Source organism: Sus scrofa, chromosome 6 (assembly GCF_000003025.6).
Source record: "Sus scrofa isolate TJ Tabasco breed Duroc chromosome 6, Sscrofa11.1, whole genome shotgun sequence".
Taxonomy (NCBI): Eukaryota; Metazoa; Chordata; class Mammalia; order Artiodactyla; family Suidae; genus Sus; species Sus scrofa.
Window position 1 is genome coordinate 158,255,410 of NC_010448.4, and position 16,060 is coordinate 158,271,469.

Sequence of the window (16,060 nt, forward strand, 5' to 3'; positions counted from 1 at the left end):
GAAATCACTTTCCCTTAGGGAATAAGAAGAGATTAACCAAATTAACCTTTACTATTCAAATGTACACTATATGAGTATCACTTTTATTGGATGTGATAAGGCTATGGCAAAATTACTTGTAATGTGTTGATAACAGAAGTACAATGATGCTAATATTCCAAGATTTTATACCTCCTCTGCTGACATTCAGAAACCTCTACTTGTAGACTGTGGAACCAGACTGTCTAGTTCAAATCCCAGCTCTGCCACTGACAGCTTCATGACTCTGGACAAGCTACTAATCTCTCTGTGCCTTAGATTCATCATCCGTAAAATATAAATGATAAAAGCATCCATTTCACAGTCATTAGAATTTAAAGTTAATATATGCAAAGCACTTAGCACAATACCTAGCTGATAGAATTGGGCTCAAGAAATATAAGTAGTAATCATTTTTATTATTATCATCATCACCATCACCATCCTTAGCTCCAGTTTCACTACACAAGCCTCTCTTTTTCCATATGTGAAAAGAGGGAACGATTTAGTCGTGTTTATTATGTGCCAGGCACAACGGCTAGCCTGTTCAACATACATTTTTTTTTTTTTTTTGTCTTTTTGTCTTTTTTGTTGTTGTTGTTGCTGTTGCTATTTCTTGGGCCGCTCCCGCGGCATATGGAGGTTCCCAGGCTAGGGGTTGAATCAGAGCCATTGCCACCGGCCTACGCCAGAGCCACAGCAACGCGGGATCCAAGCCGCGTCTGCAACCTACACCACAGCTCACGGCAATGCCGGATCGTTAACCCACTGAGCAAGGGCAGGGACCGAACGCGCAACTTCATGGTTCCTAGTCGGATTCGTTAACCACTGCGCCACGACGGGAACTCCAACATACATTTTTTATTTAGCCCTCATAACAGCCTTACAGGTTTGATACTGTTATTTCTAATGTTCCTGACGAGGAAATTGAGGCTTGAACATTCAGCAGATGCTTGGCATTAAAATGTGGCTGGTGTGTAGGAACAGTCACTAGGCAGAAAGTGGACCTAGCTCACTCTCCAGAATTCACATGTAACTCAACTTGTTTTTAATCTGTCATTGGGCACACAGGAAAGTAAGTGTGGGTGCCTGCACAAAGGAAAGAGAACAGCAAGTACCACTTATCGAATGGCTGGATGTCACTACTTCCCTCTACCTAGCCAAATCATCTTTCCATCCCTTTACGGAGCTCTGACATTCAAACAGATGCTGAGCTCTCACCTCTCATAACTCTTTTAAAATTTTTTTTTTTTTTTTTGCTTTTTAGGGAAGCACCTACAGTACATGGAGTTCCCAGCCTAGGGATCCAATCAGAGCTGCAGCTGCTGGCCTATACCGCAGCCATAACAACGCCAGATTGGCAACGCCGGATGCTTAACCCACTGAGCAAGACCAGGGATCAAACCAGCAACCTCATGGCTCCTAGTTGGATTTGTTTCCGCTGCACCACGATGGAAACTCCTCACCTCTCTTAACTCTTAACCTTAACTGTCTAAACAACAATTTTGCAATGGAGCACATAAAATTTTGTACCACTATTTATTAATTTCTTATGTTACGATTCCCTAATAGGGAGTTCCAGGAGGGCTCATACTTGGATCTTTCTTATGCTCCCTAGAATACCTAGCACAGTGCTGAGCATAAAGTTATTTCACCATAACATTTGTAGAATAGTTTACAATATGGAACAGCAAGGGCATCTTCAAATAATAACGATTACTCTTCAGTCAACAAATTTTTACATACAATGTAGCAAGCCCTGTGTTAGGCCTTGGAGCAAAATCCGAACACAGTAAGAGACTGCAGTCCTGGTCCTAATAGTTCATAACAGACAGGGGAAGCTACAGGTAACCAGATAATTATAGTAGGGTAACTGCTATGACAGATATTTGAACCAAGTGCTAAGAGGGAAGATTAATTCCCCAAAAAGGACTCAGAAAGCAGTTCAACATTCACTTACTTAACAAATTATTTATTGACCACTTAATATGTGCCAAGCACTGTGATAGATCCAAGGGTAGAGAGGTAAATAAAATGTCCAAGGTCCCTTTACTCAAGAAACTTCTAATCTAAGATTCACTTGAGTGGGCTGACAAACGAGTAGGAACGGACCTTGTAAAAAATGAAGGTATGGGGACTAGCATCAAATCAAAGCCCTGCAGGCGTAAGAGGATAGCTTATATAGAGAACAGCAAAAAATGGGGTGTGGCTGGAATGCATTCCTGTGGATAGGGCGCTACAAGAGATGAAGCAAGACAGCTCACGGGGACAGAACAGAAAGGGGCTCCTAAGCCATGCCAAAGCTTTGAGAGTTCCAGTTCATTTGGTCATTCAGAAAAATGTACCATGGCCTCCTATATGTCAAGCCCCATACCAGCTACTGGGGCCACAAAATTGTTAAGACATAGTCTTGCCAGAAGCTTGGCGTGTAGTGGGACCCAGACATGTAAAGAAACACTTACTGGAGTTCCCGTCGTGGCTCAGTGGTTAACGAATCCGACTAGGAACCATGAGGTTTCGGGTTCGATCCCTGGCCTCGCTCAGTGGGTTAGGGATCCGGCGTTGCCGTGAGCTGTGGTGTAGGCTGCAGACGCGGCTCGGATCCCCAAGTTGCTGTGGCTCTGGCATAGGCTTGCGGCTACAGCTCTGATTAGACCGCTAGCCTGGGAACCTCCACATGCTGCAGGTGCAGCCCTAAAAAGACAAAAAAAATAAAATAAAAAACAAATAAATAGGTGAGGGCATTTTTGCTCATCACAATAAGAGGTGCTATTGGCATTGAGTATCTGAGGACTAAGGATATTTAATTCTGTACAACTCACAGGACAGTTCCAAATGATGAAGAATTCTCTTGCCTCAAATGACCACAGTGTTCCTTTGAAGAAACACTGATAAACTTCAACCCCCACATGTTCTAGATGAGGACAGAGTGAGATCCCAGAGAAGGAAATGAACTGCTAAGATCACCTAGCTGGATAGTAAGGCCTAAAACCCAGGGCTTCTATTTGTACTTCCCTTCTCTGCTTTCTAATCTGGGTCTGGTAAGCCTGTGGCACATCCAGAAGAGCAGTCCAACTGAGTATACAAGTCAAGCGCTCAGAGGGCCACCTTATGATCACAGTCCTTTGCACATTTTCTCTAGCCCCGGATTCCACTCTCACCTTCAGAGACGTAGGCTAGAGGTGCAAGTCTGGCGTCATCAGCATAACAAGCCTTAAGATAAATACGATTGCCCTGGCCAAATATATAAATGTAAATGTAGGAGTTCCTGTTGTGGCACAGCAGAAATGAATCCGACTAGTAACCATGAGGTTGTGGGTTTGAGCATCTGGCGTTGCCATGAGCTGTGGTCACAGACTCGGCTCGGATCCCACGTTGCTATGGCTGTCGTGTAGGCTGGCAGCTGTAGCTCCTATTTGACCCTTAGCCTGGGAACCTCCATATGCCCCAGGTGCGGCCCCATAAAAGAAAAAAAAAAAGTAAATGTAACAAAAATCTGGGGAGCAGAGTCTAGTGGAGAAAAGAGGAACCAAAAAAAGGGAACCGAAAAGAAAAATTCAGTAATGTAGGAGAGGTTCAAAAGACCAAGGGAACTAATTACAAGCAGTTTTTGAAAATACTCAACATCACTAATTATTAGAGAAATGCAAATCAAAATTGCAATAAGGTACCACCTCACACCAGTCAGAATGGCTATCATTAATACATCTACAAATAAAAAATGCTGGAGAGGGTGTGGAGAAAAGGGAACCCTCCTACACTGTTGATGGGAATGTACATTAGTACAACCACTATGGAAAACAGTATGGAGGTTCCTCAGAAAACTAATACAGAACTACCATATAATCCAGCAATTCCACTCCTGGGCATCTATCAGGAGATACACAAAACCACAATTCAAAAAGATATTTGCACCTGCACGTTCATAGCAGCACTATTCACAAAAGCCAAGACCTGGAAACAACCTAAGTGTCCATCGACAGATGAATGGATTAGGATGTATGTATACACAATGGAATACTACTCAGCCATAAAAAGGAACAAAATAATGCCACTGCAGTAACATGGATGCAACAAGAAATTCTCATACTAAGTAAGTCAGAAAGAGACAAATACCATATGATACCACTTATATGTGGAATCCAAAATATGGCACAAATGAACCTATCTACAAAACAGAAACAGACTCACAGACATGGAGAACAGACCTGTGGTTGCCAAGAGAAGGGGGAGGTAGTGGGATGATGAACTGGGAATTTGGGTTAGTAGATGCAAACTATTACATTTAGAATGGATAAGCAATGAGGTCCTATTGTATAGTACAGGGAACTATATCCAACCTTTGGTGACAGAGCATGATAGAAGATAACATGCGAAAAAGAATGTATATATATGTATGTCTGGGTCACTGCCATACAAAGAAATTGGCCCACTGGGTTAGTAGATGCAAACTACTACATTTAGAATGGATAAGCAATGAGGTCCTATTGTATAGCACAGGGAACTATATCCAACCTTTGGTGACAGAGCATGATAGAAGATAACATGCGAAAAAGAATGTATATATATGTATGTCTGGGTCACTGCCATACAAAGAAATTGGCCCAGCACTGCACATCAACTAAACTTTGATTTTTAAAAAAGAACTTTTTGGTTTGGTGAGGGGTTTTTGTTTGTTTTTGGCTGCACCTGCGGCATGTGGAAATTCCCAGGCCAGGAATCAAACCCCAGCCACAGCAGTGACTACACTGAGTCCTTAATAGGTAGGCCAGCAGGGAAGTCCAGTTTTTTGTTTTTAATGAAGTAATAATGACCATTAATTGGGTACTTTAGAGTCATTGATTCCTTCTTGGTTGTCTATCCTGTATTTATACCTTACTTCCTCCTTGCTAACAGAAATCAGTTTGAGGTTGCAAAGAGTCCATTTAAACAGTCTCTTTTCTAGTCTGAACTATAGTTGTGAAGGCCATGTGACACTGCTCTGTCCAACAAGATACGAGGGAACTGTACTATCACTCAGTCTTACTGAGTTTGCACAGGGTTACACAGACTCATACCTGGTACATGAATATTCCATTTAACAGACAAGAAAATTCTGCAAAAAAAAGAGTAACTTTGGGGGCTTATCTTACGAGCTGGAAAAACACACCACAAAGCCAAAGTAATTAGAAAGGCGTAAGGGAGTGCAGGAATTGATAAACAGACTATGAGGGAAACAAATTAGGAGTGGTCAGGAACAATTTGGGGGGACGTATAGCAAAAATAATTCATAGATCTTCCATAGTAGAATTCCTCCAGACCTTCTTGCTATTATAGTCCTTGGCACATTTTCTCCACTCCCAGAGCCCCTCTCACCTTCAGAGATTCAATGGTGGCCTGCTTGTAAATCTTTCCTCCAGGATCTTTCTTCTGAGGACTACTCTGGATTCTGGGCGTTCGAATGACAAATTTATCCATTGCTAGGAACTCCAACTACCTTCACGTGCTTGCACCGTGTACTGCTCAAGAAAGAGGGCAGATTCTAAAACCTCATCAAAACTTCTGTGATGTGAGTTCCCTAAAGTGACCCAATTGGGTTCTATAACTCTGAAAGCATTCCTGAATTAAGAGGACCCTTGACTGGAATTTACAGGAAGATTTCCTCTTTTAAGAAGATGTAAAAGAAACATCTTCCTAAAAACTGAATCCGTATACAACGACCGGTCTTACTTCCTGAATTAGGAGATGTCCAGCTTTCAGAAGTGCACGCTGCACGGGGCCTTCCAACAATGGACCAGGGTTGGAGCCTGGTGACTTGAAAAGCCTATTCCATCTTAGGTTGGGTTGTGGCAGGTTAGAGTTCCCCTGGGTTCAATGAAGCTCTCTTAATAACCACCCCACCAAAGTCACAATCCAAAGAGTTTCCCTAGTAACCAGCCGGTCCTCACAAAAACCAGTCATCTCCAGGACCTGCTGGGTGGTCAAAGGACCCTAAACAAGACTGTCGTGCTCGGGACCCTAGAGGAAAGGGAAACACCATCTTCCTCTGCTCTCAGCACGCAGGAGCCCAGAGGGGAAGCTTAACAACGATGTCCTGTGAGACCCACCAGGAAAAGCAGCCCTGCAAGCAGCCGGACCCCTCCAGAACCCACCCTCTGAGGGCCCAAACCTGGACTGTGGGGGTGAGAGCTAAGCCGACGCTTCCTCCCACCGCCGTGGTTTTTTGTTTTGTTTTGTTTTGTTTTTTCCTTTTTTTCGGAAAAGCCTGCACCCGCCAGCGGAGCTCCAAGGCGGAACGCGGGAGGGAGCGGCTAAACCAAATCACACTCCCCAGAGTGCACCGCGAAGGGGCGAGTTCGGGCGTTTCTAAGACGGCTGTAGTTCTCCTAGACCAACTTTCTCGACCCACCGTGCGTCTCCCGCTTGCGAAGAACTACATGCCCCAGCGTGCCCCGCGGAGGGAAGGAGCGCTTCGCTCTAGCACTCGCGAGAGTTGGGTGCACCGCCTCTGGCCAACCTAGAAGTTTATAGACCTAGAGGTGCGGCGGAAGGCAGCAGATTCGGGCGGGTCTGGGCGGGGCTGAGTAGACCGCGGAGGCGGAAGCAGCAGCCCGTTGGGCGGGGAAGGGGCTGGTCCTGGAAGGAGGAGGAAACCTTGAAAAGAAAACAGCAACAAGCTGAGCTGCTGTGACAGAGGCAAACAAAATGGCGGCGCCGAAAGGGAGCCTCTGGGTCCGGGCCCAACTGGGGCTCCTGCCGCTGCTGTTGCTGACCATGGCCCTGGCCGGAGGCCCAGGGACTGCTTCCGCTGAAGCGTTTGACTCGGTCTTGGGTGATACGGCATCTTGTCACCGGGCCTGTCAGTTGACCTACCCCTTGCACACCTACCCCAAGGTAGGGCCCGTCCGAACCGGGCTAACAACCCTCCCTGGCCGCTCATCTGTCCGCTGTCGGTTCTGAGAGTTTGGCTCTTCAGTCCATCCTTCAGCCGCTGTCTCTCATCCGTGTGGTTCTTGTTTTCTTCCCTAATCCTACCCGCAATCCGATCCTGCTGTGATTACCGGAAGTTTGTGCCGCACCTACCTTATAATAGGCTCGGGGACACAAAAATAAGCAAGACAGGACCCCTTTCTTCTGGGGGCTTGCGGGGCGGCAGGGGAGACGTACGCTCGGAGGGAGAGGAGGATCTGGAGGATTAATGCGAGCTCCTCACCTTCCAGGGGAGTCGGGGATGGTGGGGGGGAGGGGAGCGGTGGGAAGGAGAGGGCTAGGAGCAGCCACAGCAGTCCACCAAAGGTTTGTTCTCAATGCCTGTTCCCTGAGCGCGTCTTAGGGCTGGGAGCGTGCTCTCTGTTCCCGGAGTCAAACAAGTAGGCATTTCCACCATAGAATGAAATGTATTAAGAAAGAGTTGGGAGACTGCACTGGAAGGGCCTTCCGTCTGTGTTGAATAACTGTGCAAGACGCCTCCCCCCCCCGGGGGGGCTGGGGTGGTTTAGAGAAAAAGCAGTTAGGTTTCTGCTTTCAGAGAACTTAACGTGCAGTGCAGCAGAAGGCAGAGGGAATTCGTGGAGTGGGAACGAAATGAGAGTGCCCCTCGCAGGGGATCTCAGCTTATAGAGAGAATGACCCTATCTCCTCCTCTCCCTCACCCTTTGCCCACGGGTTCTGTCCTTAATTCAATTCCCCTTTTCAAGTTGTTTTTGCAGCTTCTTAAAAAACTGTTGGCTCAACATTCTAAATTGCCTTAGTGACTTCCTCCACCCTTCCGAATATATAATTTGGCTTCATGCCCCTCCCCCCACGGCCTTTCTTCGTAAGAGCTTTTGCTGGTCTTTTTGCCCTTGTTCTTCCTTCAGCTTCCCTATGTTGTATGCTAGCCCTCTTTGCTCTCTCAAACTACAAAGCGACTACGGGGGACAGGTTTAAAATGTTTGCATGCACTTTCAGGCTTTTGAAATGAAAAGTGTAAATGCTCTCACTACCCATATGTCTGTTTACTGCTTTTTTACATTGCTAGGATTACCAGTTTTCAAGAAAAATTGTGGGAGAGGGGATTATCAAATTTTCCATCAGAGGCAAATATAGCAGTCAAGAGAGAAATGAGCAATTTTGACTTCCAGGCTTAATTCAGTGTGTACTGCTCCGGAAAACATCATTTTCTTCTCTTCTTTAAACCTCTCATAATTAAGAGGATTGTATGAGGTGTATCTTTCTAGCTATTGGATGTTTGGGTTGATTTTTTTTTTTCCTTTTTTGAGATATTCCTAGCAGATTTGTGGTAATTTGAATACACGTGCTAGGAAAATAATTAACAGTTCATTTCTGGAACTGTTAAGTACTTTTATAGCATCCAGTACTTTGTAAAAATTGATGTGATATCAATAAGTTGTTTTTTTACTTATTCAGGAAAGCTGTTCTCCCCAGAAACTCTAAATCATCTGACTCCCTGTATGTCCTGGACTTAAAATGTATTAACTGTCTGTTCTCTGTTAGCCAGGAATGATGGGAGATTTACTTTCATTATCCCTAATTCTCATCCTGTGAAGTTGAGTTTTACAGTTGAGGAAATCAAGGCTCTGAAAGGTTAAGTGAATTGCCCAAGGTCACAGAGCCTAAAAGTACTGGAGTAGTAGGAATTTAGGCCTAAAGCTGGCTACAATGTGCTGCCTTCTATTAATAAAGTTGTAGTGTTAAAAATATTTAATTTATTTATTTTACTGATTTCTGTTGGTTCTCCTTCAAATTATTGTGGTTTGCACTTGAAGAAAACAGCGGTATTGTAAGAAATTAGATGAAATTACAAGCCCACATAGCCTCTCTTGGTCTGCTATTTGTAACTGGCAAATAGAAATCTCATTTTAACCACTTTTTCAGAATTAATTATTTGTTGCGAGAAAACAGGATACTGTATTACCTTTTTATAAGTAGATATATGAAAATTAAAATATTTAACCCTTTAACTTTCTTCAAAAGTGCAATTGCGCAGTTTGTCTGGGTCCAAATACGGAAGACCTAAGTCATGTTATTAACAAAGATAGTTAGAGCCACTCTGGTCATTTTTTAACAGAGTGTGGGCTTGGAACCATACAAACCTGGCTTCCATTCCTAGCACAGCTTTTACTATCTGTGTGTCCTTGCTAGTCACTTAATGGCTCATGACTTCATTTTGCCAACTGTAAAACAAAACAAAACAAAACAAAAGCCCTCACACTTTGAAGAGCAAGTGTGAGGATTAAAGATAATATACATGGCACTCTTAGCACAGTACCTAACACATGGCAACAAATGGTTATTTCCTTTGTCAAATGTCATAAAACCAGTATGGTATGTGTAGTGTATTAGTAGTGCTGAGTAAGAGGGAGGAGAATAGTTAGCTCGACTTACCTCAGGATAAGAAAATGCATGTCAGATCTATAGATATTAGCGTTCATTCTTTAAGGGAGGTTCATTAAGTTTCCTTCTAATTATTTAGCTGGTATCGGTTTGGTGGGGAGCATCATTTCCTTGTGCTCTAAGATAGTAGAGGTATATTTTATATAAGCTTGCCAGTCACTCTGGAAACATAGGACATGAAATATTTGCTTGGATTAATAGTATTATCTAGAACATGAAACACGTATTCAATAAGGATCTGATCTTTTTTTTTTTTTTTTTTTTTTTTTTTTTTTAGTTTTATTGGGGTATAATTGACGTAAGGATATGATTCTTGGGAGTTCCCGTTATGGCTCAGTGGAATCGAATCCTACTAGTATCCATAAGGATGCAGGTTCGATCCCTGGCCTTACTCAGTTGGTTAAGGATCCAGCATTGCTGTGAGCTGTGGTGTAGGTTGCAGATGTGGCTCAGATGTGGCATTGCAGTGGCTGTGGCACAGGCTGGCAGCTGTAGCTCCGATTCAACCCCTAGCCTGGAAACTTCCATATGCTGCAGGTATAGCGCTAAAAAGCAAAAAAAAAAAAAGATTCTTAATAGCTATGTCTACTTATTAGATAGTACAGCATAATATTAATGATGTGAAAATAAAATCATATATAAATAAAATAATAACATAAAATATAATCCTCGATTCAAGATTGATGTAAAAGTATTGCCACTTTTACAAAAAAGTATAGCTGTTTAACAGCTGAGGAAACAGACTAAGAGAGATTAAGTCCCTTGCCCAAAGTACAGAATAAGTGGTGAGGCTGAGCTTCTCACTAGGGCTGATTCTTGAGCATAGGCTCGTTCACCATGTTACACTCTCTTCTGAAAATTGTACTAGAGGGCTTATTGGATTGATTTAAAAAAAGGAAAGTTATCTGAAAATGAAATGGCATGCAGTATAGCTCATACTAATGAGCTTGTGCTTCCTCTGTGCTATATAAGATAATCTGTGGTGCTTTAAAGACGTTAGGAGAATTCTTCCAGTTTTCTAAAGCCTGCAAAAACTTGTCAGGTATGAAATTTATTTTAATTGTTAAAACTTTTTCAATTAACCACAGCAATAAATGCAGCTAGAACTGAGGTCCAAAAATGTGCTACCTTCAAAGTTGTATAATAAAGCTTGTTTAATACAACAGCCATCTCTCCTTAGTGGATTGTTGCTGCTGCATAAATTTTACTAATCCTGCTGGAAAGAAATGCATACCTTTGTATTCCTTTGGTTGCTAACTGGTATATGCACGTGCTGTTTCCCTCCTTATCAGGTGCCTGCCAGTTTGTACACAGTGGATCACACAGTAAGTTGAGGGGGCTCCCCCATCTGTACTGGTTTGTTTCACATACTATACATCTCATCAAAGAAAAACCTGTTGAAATGGTTGTCATTAGTCTTATCAAGCAGTTCAGATTTTCCGGCAACAAAGACTCTTTCCTGTCCTGAGCTCTCACACATGTGCAATGATGCCTATAACTGTTGTTTTCTATTTTTAAAGTGTATTGTTATGATTAACACTACTACTATTTATTGAGCACCTTCAGTGTCCCAGGAGCTATACTAGGAGTAGCTCTCTTCAAGCATTATCGAGGGGTTTGGAGATAATTTATAGGTATTATTTCCTTTTATGATGAGATAACAGATTTAGATAGGTAAAGTAACTTGTGCAGGGTCACTGATCTGAAAGGTTTTAGTCTAGATCTGGTTGATTCCATTGGCCTTTCCCAGATGTCACAAGTTGCCCTTGTTTGTGTTTTTAGTTTAAGTAAATGAAGTTTAAAAAAATCCTTTAGGGAGTTCCCGCTTGGCTCAGCGGGTTAAGAACCCAACTAGTGGGGTTCCCGTTGTGGCGCAGCAGAAACGAATCTGACTGGAACCGTGAGGTTGCGGGTTTGATCCTTGGTTTTGCCCCATGGGTTAAGAATCTGGTGTTGCCGTGAGTTGGTGGTGTAGGTCAGAGACGTGACTAGAATCCTGCGTTGCTGTAGGCTGTCAGTTACAGCTCCGAATCGACCCCTAGCCTGGAAACTTCCATATGCCACAGATGCAGCCCTAAAAAGAATCCCCCCAAAAAAATCCTTTCATTTAAGTATGTGTGTAGATGTATAACGCACTTTGTGGAGATCATTACGGCACTATTTGCCATGTGAAGCCAGTCATGATACTTCTGATGAGCCAGATGATTTGTATAAATATTTATGTGGCGGAAGTACACCACTGGTCCTAAGGTACTTACTTACTTATTTCTACCTCTATTAAAGTTCTGATTATGACACGGTTATTTTTAACTTTCCCCCCAAAATATTACCATGAAATATGGGAAAAGGGTGATGTTTTTACCCCTTAGATTTCTTTCTTGGATATCACTTTTAAAATTAGAAACTAAAACTTCTTTATATGGCAGAGGTCTTAGGTATTACCTGACTCCTATTGCTTTTTTTTTTTCAGTTACAAAACTTATGGGACAATTTATAATAAACCCTATTAACTTTGCTTTCTTTTTGACCATTTTCCCCCCTGAGGGAAAAATACTATTTTTTTGGTAATCCTCCCTGTTCTTGGACTCCCTAGGAGGAGGAGTTGTACGCCTGTCAGAGAGGTTGCAGGCTGTTTTCCATTTGTCAGTTTGTGGATGATGGAATTGACTTAAATCGGACCAAACTGGAATGTGAATCTGGTAAGATGCTATGCCAATAACATCAGCAGTGTGTAACATCGGTCTTTTCTGTAACTTGTGTTATGCTTTTCATCTATTTTCCTCAGAAAATGAGAAGAGTACTGTTTAAACTAGTCATTCAGCATATTTTAATTATTATGAAGTTAAGTTTTAGTAGCTGCTGCTAGAAATTTCGTATGCTTTAAATTCCATCTATTTGTTGAGACAGTGTTTATTTTGTACTGTGGATAGGGCACCTTTGTTTAACCAGGCATTTGGTTTAGACAAATGCAATAGCGATTACCCTTCTCAAAATTCATCACTACCTTTTCAGTGGTTACTATGATTTTCCTAAGCCTTTCAATTATAGGCTGGTTGACTTAGCTCCAAGTTTTTCTTACTGAATCAGGCCTTTGACTCAGTATTTAATAGTATATTCTTTGTGGGTCATGCCAATAAAAGAAGTAACTAGAATCTTTGTCATCTTTTTTTTTTCTTTGTCGTCTCTTAAACCTCTATTCTTACCTTTTACCAAAAGCAGTGTGTTTAATAAAAAGAAACCTGTAATCAGGACAAAATTGATATTTAGCTTTTTTTAAGAACTGTAATGGAATTGCCTCCATTCACTACGTTACACTGTTTATTCAGTGTAGCTGGAGGTACCTTTCTCCCAGCCACTAGACTGCTACTCACATCTAGCCTCTGTGATATCATAACCTATTTTTTATGACTCGGCCTCCTAAATGGCCATCTCATTATGTGTATAATGCTTATCAGTTTATTGTCTAGCACCTTTGAGAAGTATATTACAAATGCATGACTGGGTAGAAAGGAAAAATTGTTATAGTGGTAAGGTGTTATATCACAAGAAAGATATGGCTCTTGTGAACTAAATGAAGAGTGTATATATGGTAGAGACTTATTCCAACTTTAGAATCCTGCTGTAGAACATTTTTCTAAGTTCAGTTTTCTCAGAATTTAGAATATTAGACGGATTGTTTTATTTTTCCTTGCCATATGAATACCCTTCTCAACTGAGTGTTCCAGTTCTTAACAGTAATATCATATAGCTGTGTAAATGACTGAACTATATTATTTTGCTCAACCCCCTGAAGTGGGTGGTGGTATTCTAATTTTAGACATATAGAGGTCAAACAGCTCCTCTTGGGTCACATATACACCAACAGATGATGGAGCCAGAATTTCAGGATGTCAATCCAGTGTTTTTTCCACTCTGCATACCTTAGCTACGAGAGCTCAAATGAATGTCTTCATATAGCCAGAGCTTGTGTAATTAATAGACTTACGTGAAACATTTGACTTGTGAGAGGTAGAAGATATGAGGTTTTATTAAATTAATACAGTCACTGCTGTTACTAAATGTGGAAATTCATGTTGGTGAAATATTTTTTAACTGTAAGAAATTTCTTTATAAATTGTAAGACTCCTTCTTTTCTCTTCCTTTTCTTTATTTCTCTTTTTTTCTTTTAAATTGACTGTTTTTCTCTTACAGCATGTACAGAAGCATATTCCCAATCTGATGAGCAATATGCCTGCCATCTTGGTTGCCAGAATCAGCTGCCATTCGCTGAGCTGAGACAAGAGCAAGTACGAAACATACTGCCTCTCAGAAATGCCCGCTTAGATTGCACTACTTGTATTGAAATGTTTATTACCTAGCTGTTCCTATTTTAGTGTTATATTTCATAATTAATCTTCAGCAAACAAATTATGTTTGCAAATTAAAAAGTTGATTAATTATTTTGTATAATGCTTTATTGTTAAGAGATATGTTCACAGCTATAATCTCATTTTGTTTTTTACCCTCTATCCAATGTTAATATTATCCCCACTTTCCATATGAGAAAACTGAGGCTCAGAGAAATTGAGATTTCCTTTTTTCATCCCATCTGCCATTGCCAAATAAATCATTATTTCTCATCTGTATTACTAAATTAACTTCCAGTCTATTTTTCCACTTTTCTACTTCAGCCCCACCTGGTCAGTCCTTTAGTCTGTGTCCAGATATTTATTTTCCAAGTAGAATTCTCATGTCATTTTGCTATCTTATATTCTTCAGTAGCTCCTCATTACACATACAGGTTTAAGTCCAAACCGCTTATCACAGCCTGGCTCCTGATTACCTCTTTTATGTCATCTCTTATAATTCCCCACTCTTTACAGCCTATCCAAACATACTGGGAAAAGTTTTTTTTAGTTTATTTATTTGTTTATTTATTTTAGGGCCACAGGTGCAGATATGGAAGTTCCCGGGCAAGGGGTCAAATTGGAGCGCCACAGCCACAGCCACACCAGATCCGAGCCACGTCTGTGACCTAAACTGCAGCTCACAGCAACGCCAGATCCTTAACCAACTGAGTGGATCCTCAACCCAGTGAGTGGGGCCAGGGATAGAACCCCCATCCTCATGGATACTAATTGGGTTCATTTCCACTCTGGGACAAGTTTTTTTAATTTTATTAATTTCGACATAGAAAATACAGCCAAAAGGTAAAAAAATGTACATACAGCTGACCCTTGAAAAACATGGGTTTGAACTGCACCTCCATTTACACTTGAATTTTTTTTTAAATAAATAGTACTCCTGCACTACATGATCTGCAGTTTGTGAATTCTTAGTTGTGGAATCACGGCTGTGGAGGGCCAACAGTAATCTGTGTATATTGCATTTTTCAAGGATTGGCGATAGAGTGAAAAGTCTTCTACTCCTGTATCTCTTAGCCACTCAGTTTTCCTCCATTAATGTAGCCAGGGTTACCAATGTAGAGGTATTCTATACATATACAAGGATACATGTATATAAGTATAAATGAAGAATGCTTATTTATTTTTACTACATACATAATATTTCATGTATGGACGTATCTGTATAAGCACTCTCATTTATGGACATGTAGATTGTTTCTTAATTTTTTTTTTTTTGTCTTTTGTTGTTGTTGTTGTTGTTATTGTTGTTGTTATTGTTGTTGCTATTTCTTGGGCCGCTCCTGCGGCATATGGATGTTCCCAGGCTAGGGGTTGAATCGGAGCTGTAGCCACCGGCCTATGCCAGAGCCACAGCAACGTGGGATCTGAGCCGCGTCTGCGACCTACACCACAGCTCACGGCAACGCCGGATTGTTAACCCACTGAGCAAGGGCAGGGACCGAACCCGCAACCTCATGGTTCCTAGTCGGATTCGTTAACCACTGCGCCACGACAGGAACTCCCTGTTTCTTAATTTTTTAATTTATAAATAATGTTGCTTATTTTTCACATGTATATCAAATAAGATCACAAGAATAGAATTGATGAGTTAAGTATATGCACTTTTAATTTTGAGAAATAGAGCAAAATTGTCCTCCATGGAATTAGTATCGGTTTTTAAAATTGAAATATAATTCATATAATAAAATTCACCCTTCTAAAGTATTCAGTGCAGTAGTTTTTAGTATATTCACAAACTTTTAAACTATTATCACTGTCTAATTCCAGAACATTTTCATCATCCAAGGAAGAATTCAGTACCCATTAGCAGTCACTCCATTTTCCTCCTCCCCCCAGTCCTTAGCAGTGTACTACTTTCATTACAGTTATAATTTGCATTTCTCTTTTTTGAGTAACGTTAAACATATTTTCTAATTTTTAAGACTCATTCTTAATTCCTTTTAATTGTTTACATACAGAACAGTTCTTAATATTTATAAAAGGACACATTATTTCACACCTCTCTTCCTTTTATGTATCATCTGCCCAGTGAATCCTTTTGACTCAAGACAGGTGTCATTTCCTTTATGTAGCCTTCTTAACCAGCTCTCAACCCGGTTGGGTTAGGTGCCTCTCTTCATACACAGGTATCACCCTGTATTTTGTTTCATCTCTTTCCTATATAGATTAAACACAGGTATATGATAAATAAAACACATGGTTCCTAATCTCTTAAAATTTATAATCTCAGTGAATGCTTATACAGCAAACTAATCAATGAA

The 16,060-nt window shown here is 41.2% G+C and overlaps 2 protein-coding genes across 8 annotated transcripts in view; one reads left to right on the forward strand and one right to left on the reverse strand.

The window, feature by feature from the left end:
* Positions 1 to 6,423, reverse strand: part of TCEANC2 (transcription elongation factor A N-terminal and central domain containing 2) — a 42,994-nt gene extending 36,571 nt beyond the window's left edge. The window contains exons 1-2 of one of the 4 annotated variants that reach the window (XM_005665408.3): positions 6,167 to 6,423; positions 5,374 to 5,516 (exon numbers count right to left, since the gene is read on the reverse strand). In XM_005665408.3, coding sequence (XP_005665465.1) covers positions 5,374 to 5,475 — 102 coding nt within the window. In that variant the 5' untranslated portion in view covers positions 5,476 to 5,516; positions 6,167 to 6,423. The other 3 variants (XM_013999365.2, XM_003356456.4, XM_013999364.2) reach the window with 3 other exon arrangements.
* TMEM59 (transmembrane protein 59) overlaps positions 6,527 to 16,060 on the forward strand; it is a 28,530-nt gene continuing 18,996 nt past the window's right edge. Inside the window, exons 1-4 of one of the 4 annotated variants that reach the window (XM_005665404.3) lie at positions 6,583 to 6,891; positions 10,686 to 10,718; positions 11,987 to 12,092; positions 13,585 to 13,679. In XM_005665404.3, the coding sequence (XP_005665461.1) occupies positions 6,703 to 6,891; positions 10,686 to 10,718; positions 11,987 to 12,092; positions 13,585 to 13,679 (423 nt within the window). In that variant the 5' untranslated portion in view covers positions 6,583 to 6,702. Of the gene's footprint in view, positions 6,892 to 10,685; positions 10,719 to 11,986; positions 12,093 to 13,584; positions 13,680 to 16,060 lie in introns of all 4 variants that reach the window. The other 3 variants (XM_005665403.3, XM_005665405.3, NM_001044558.1) reach the window with 3 other exon arrangements.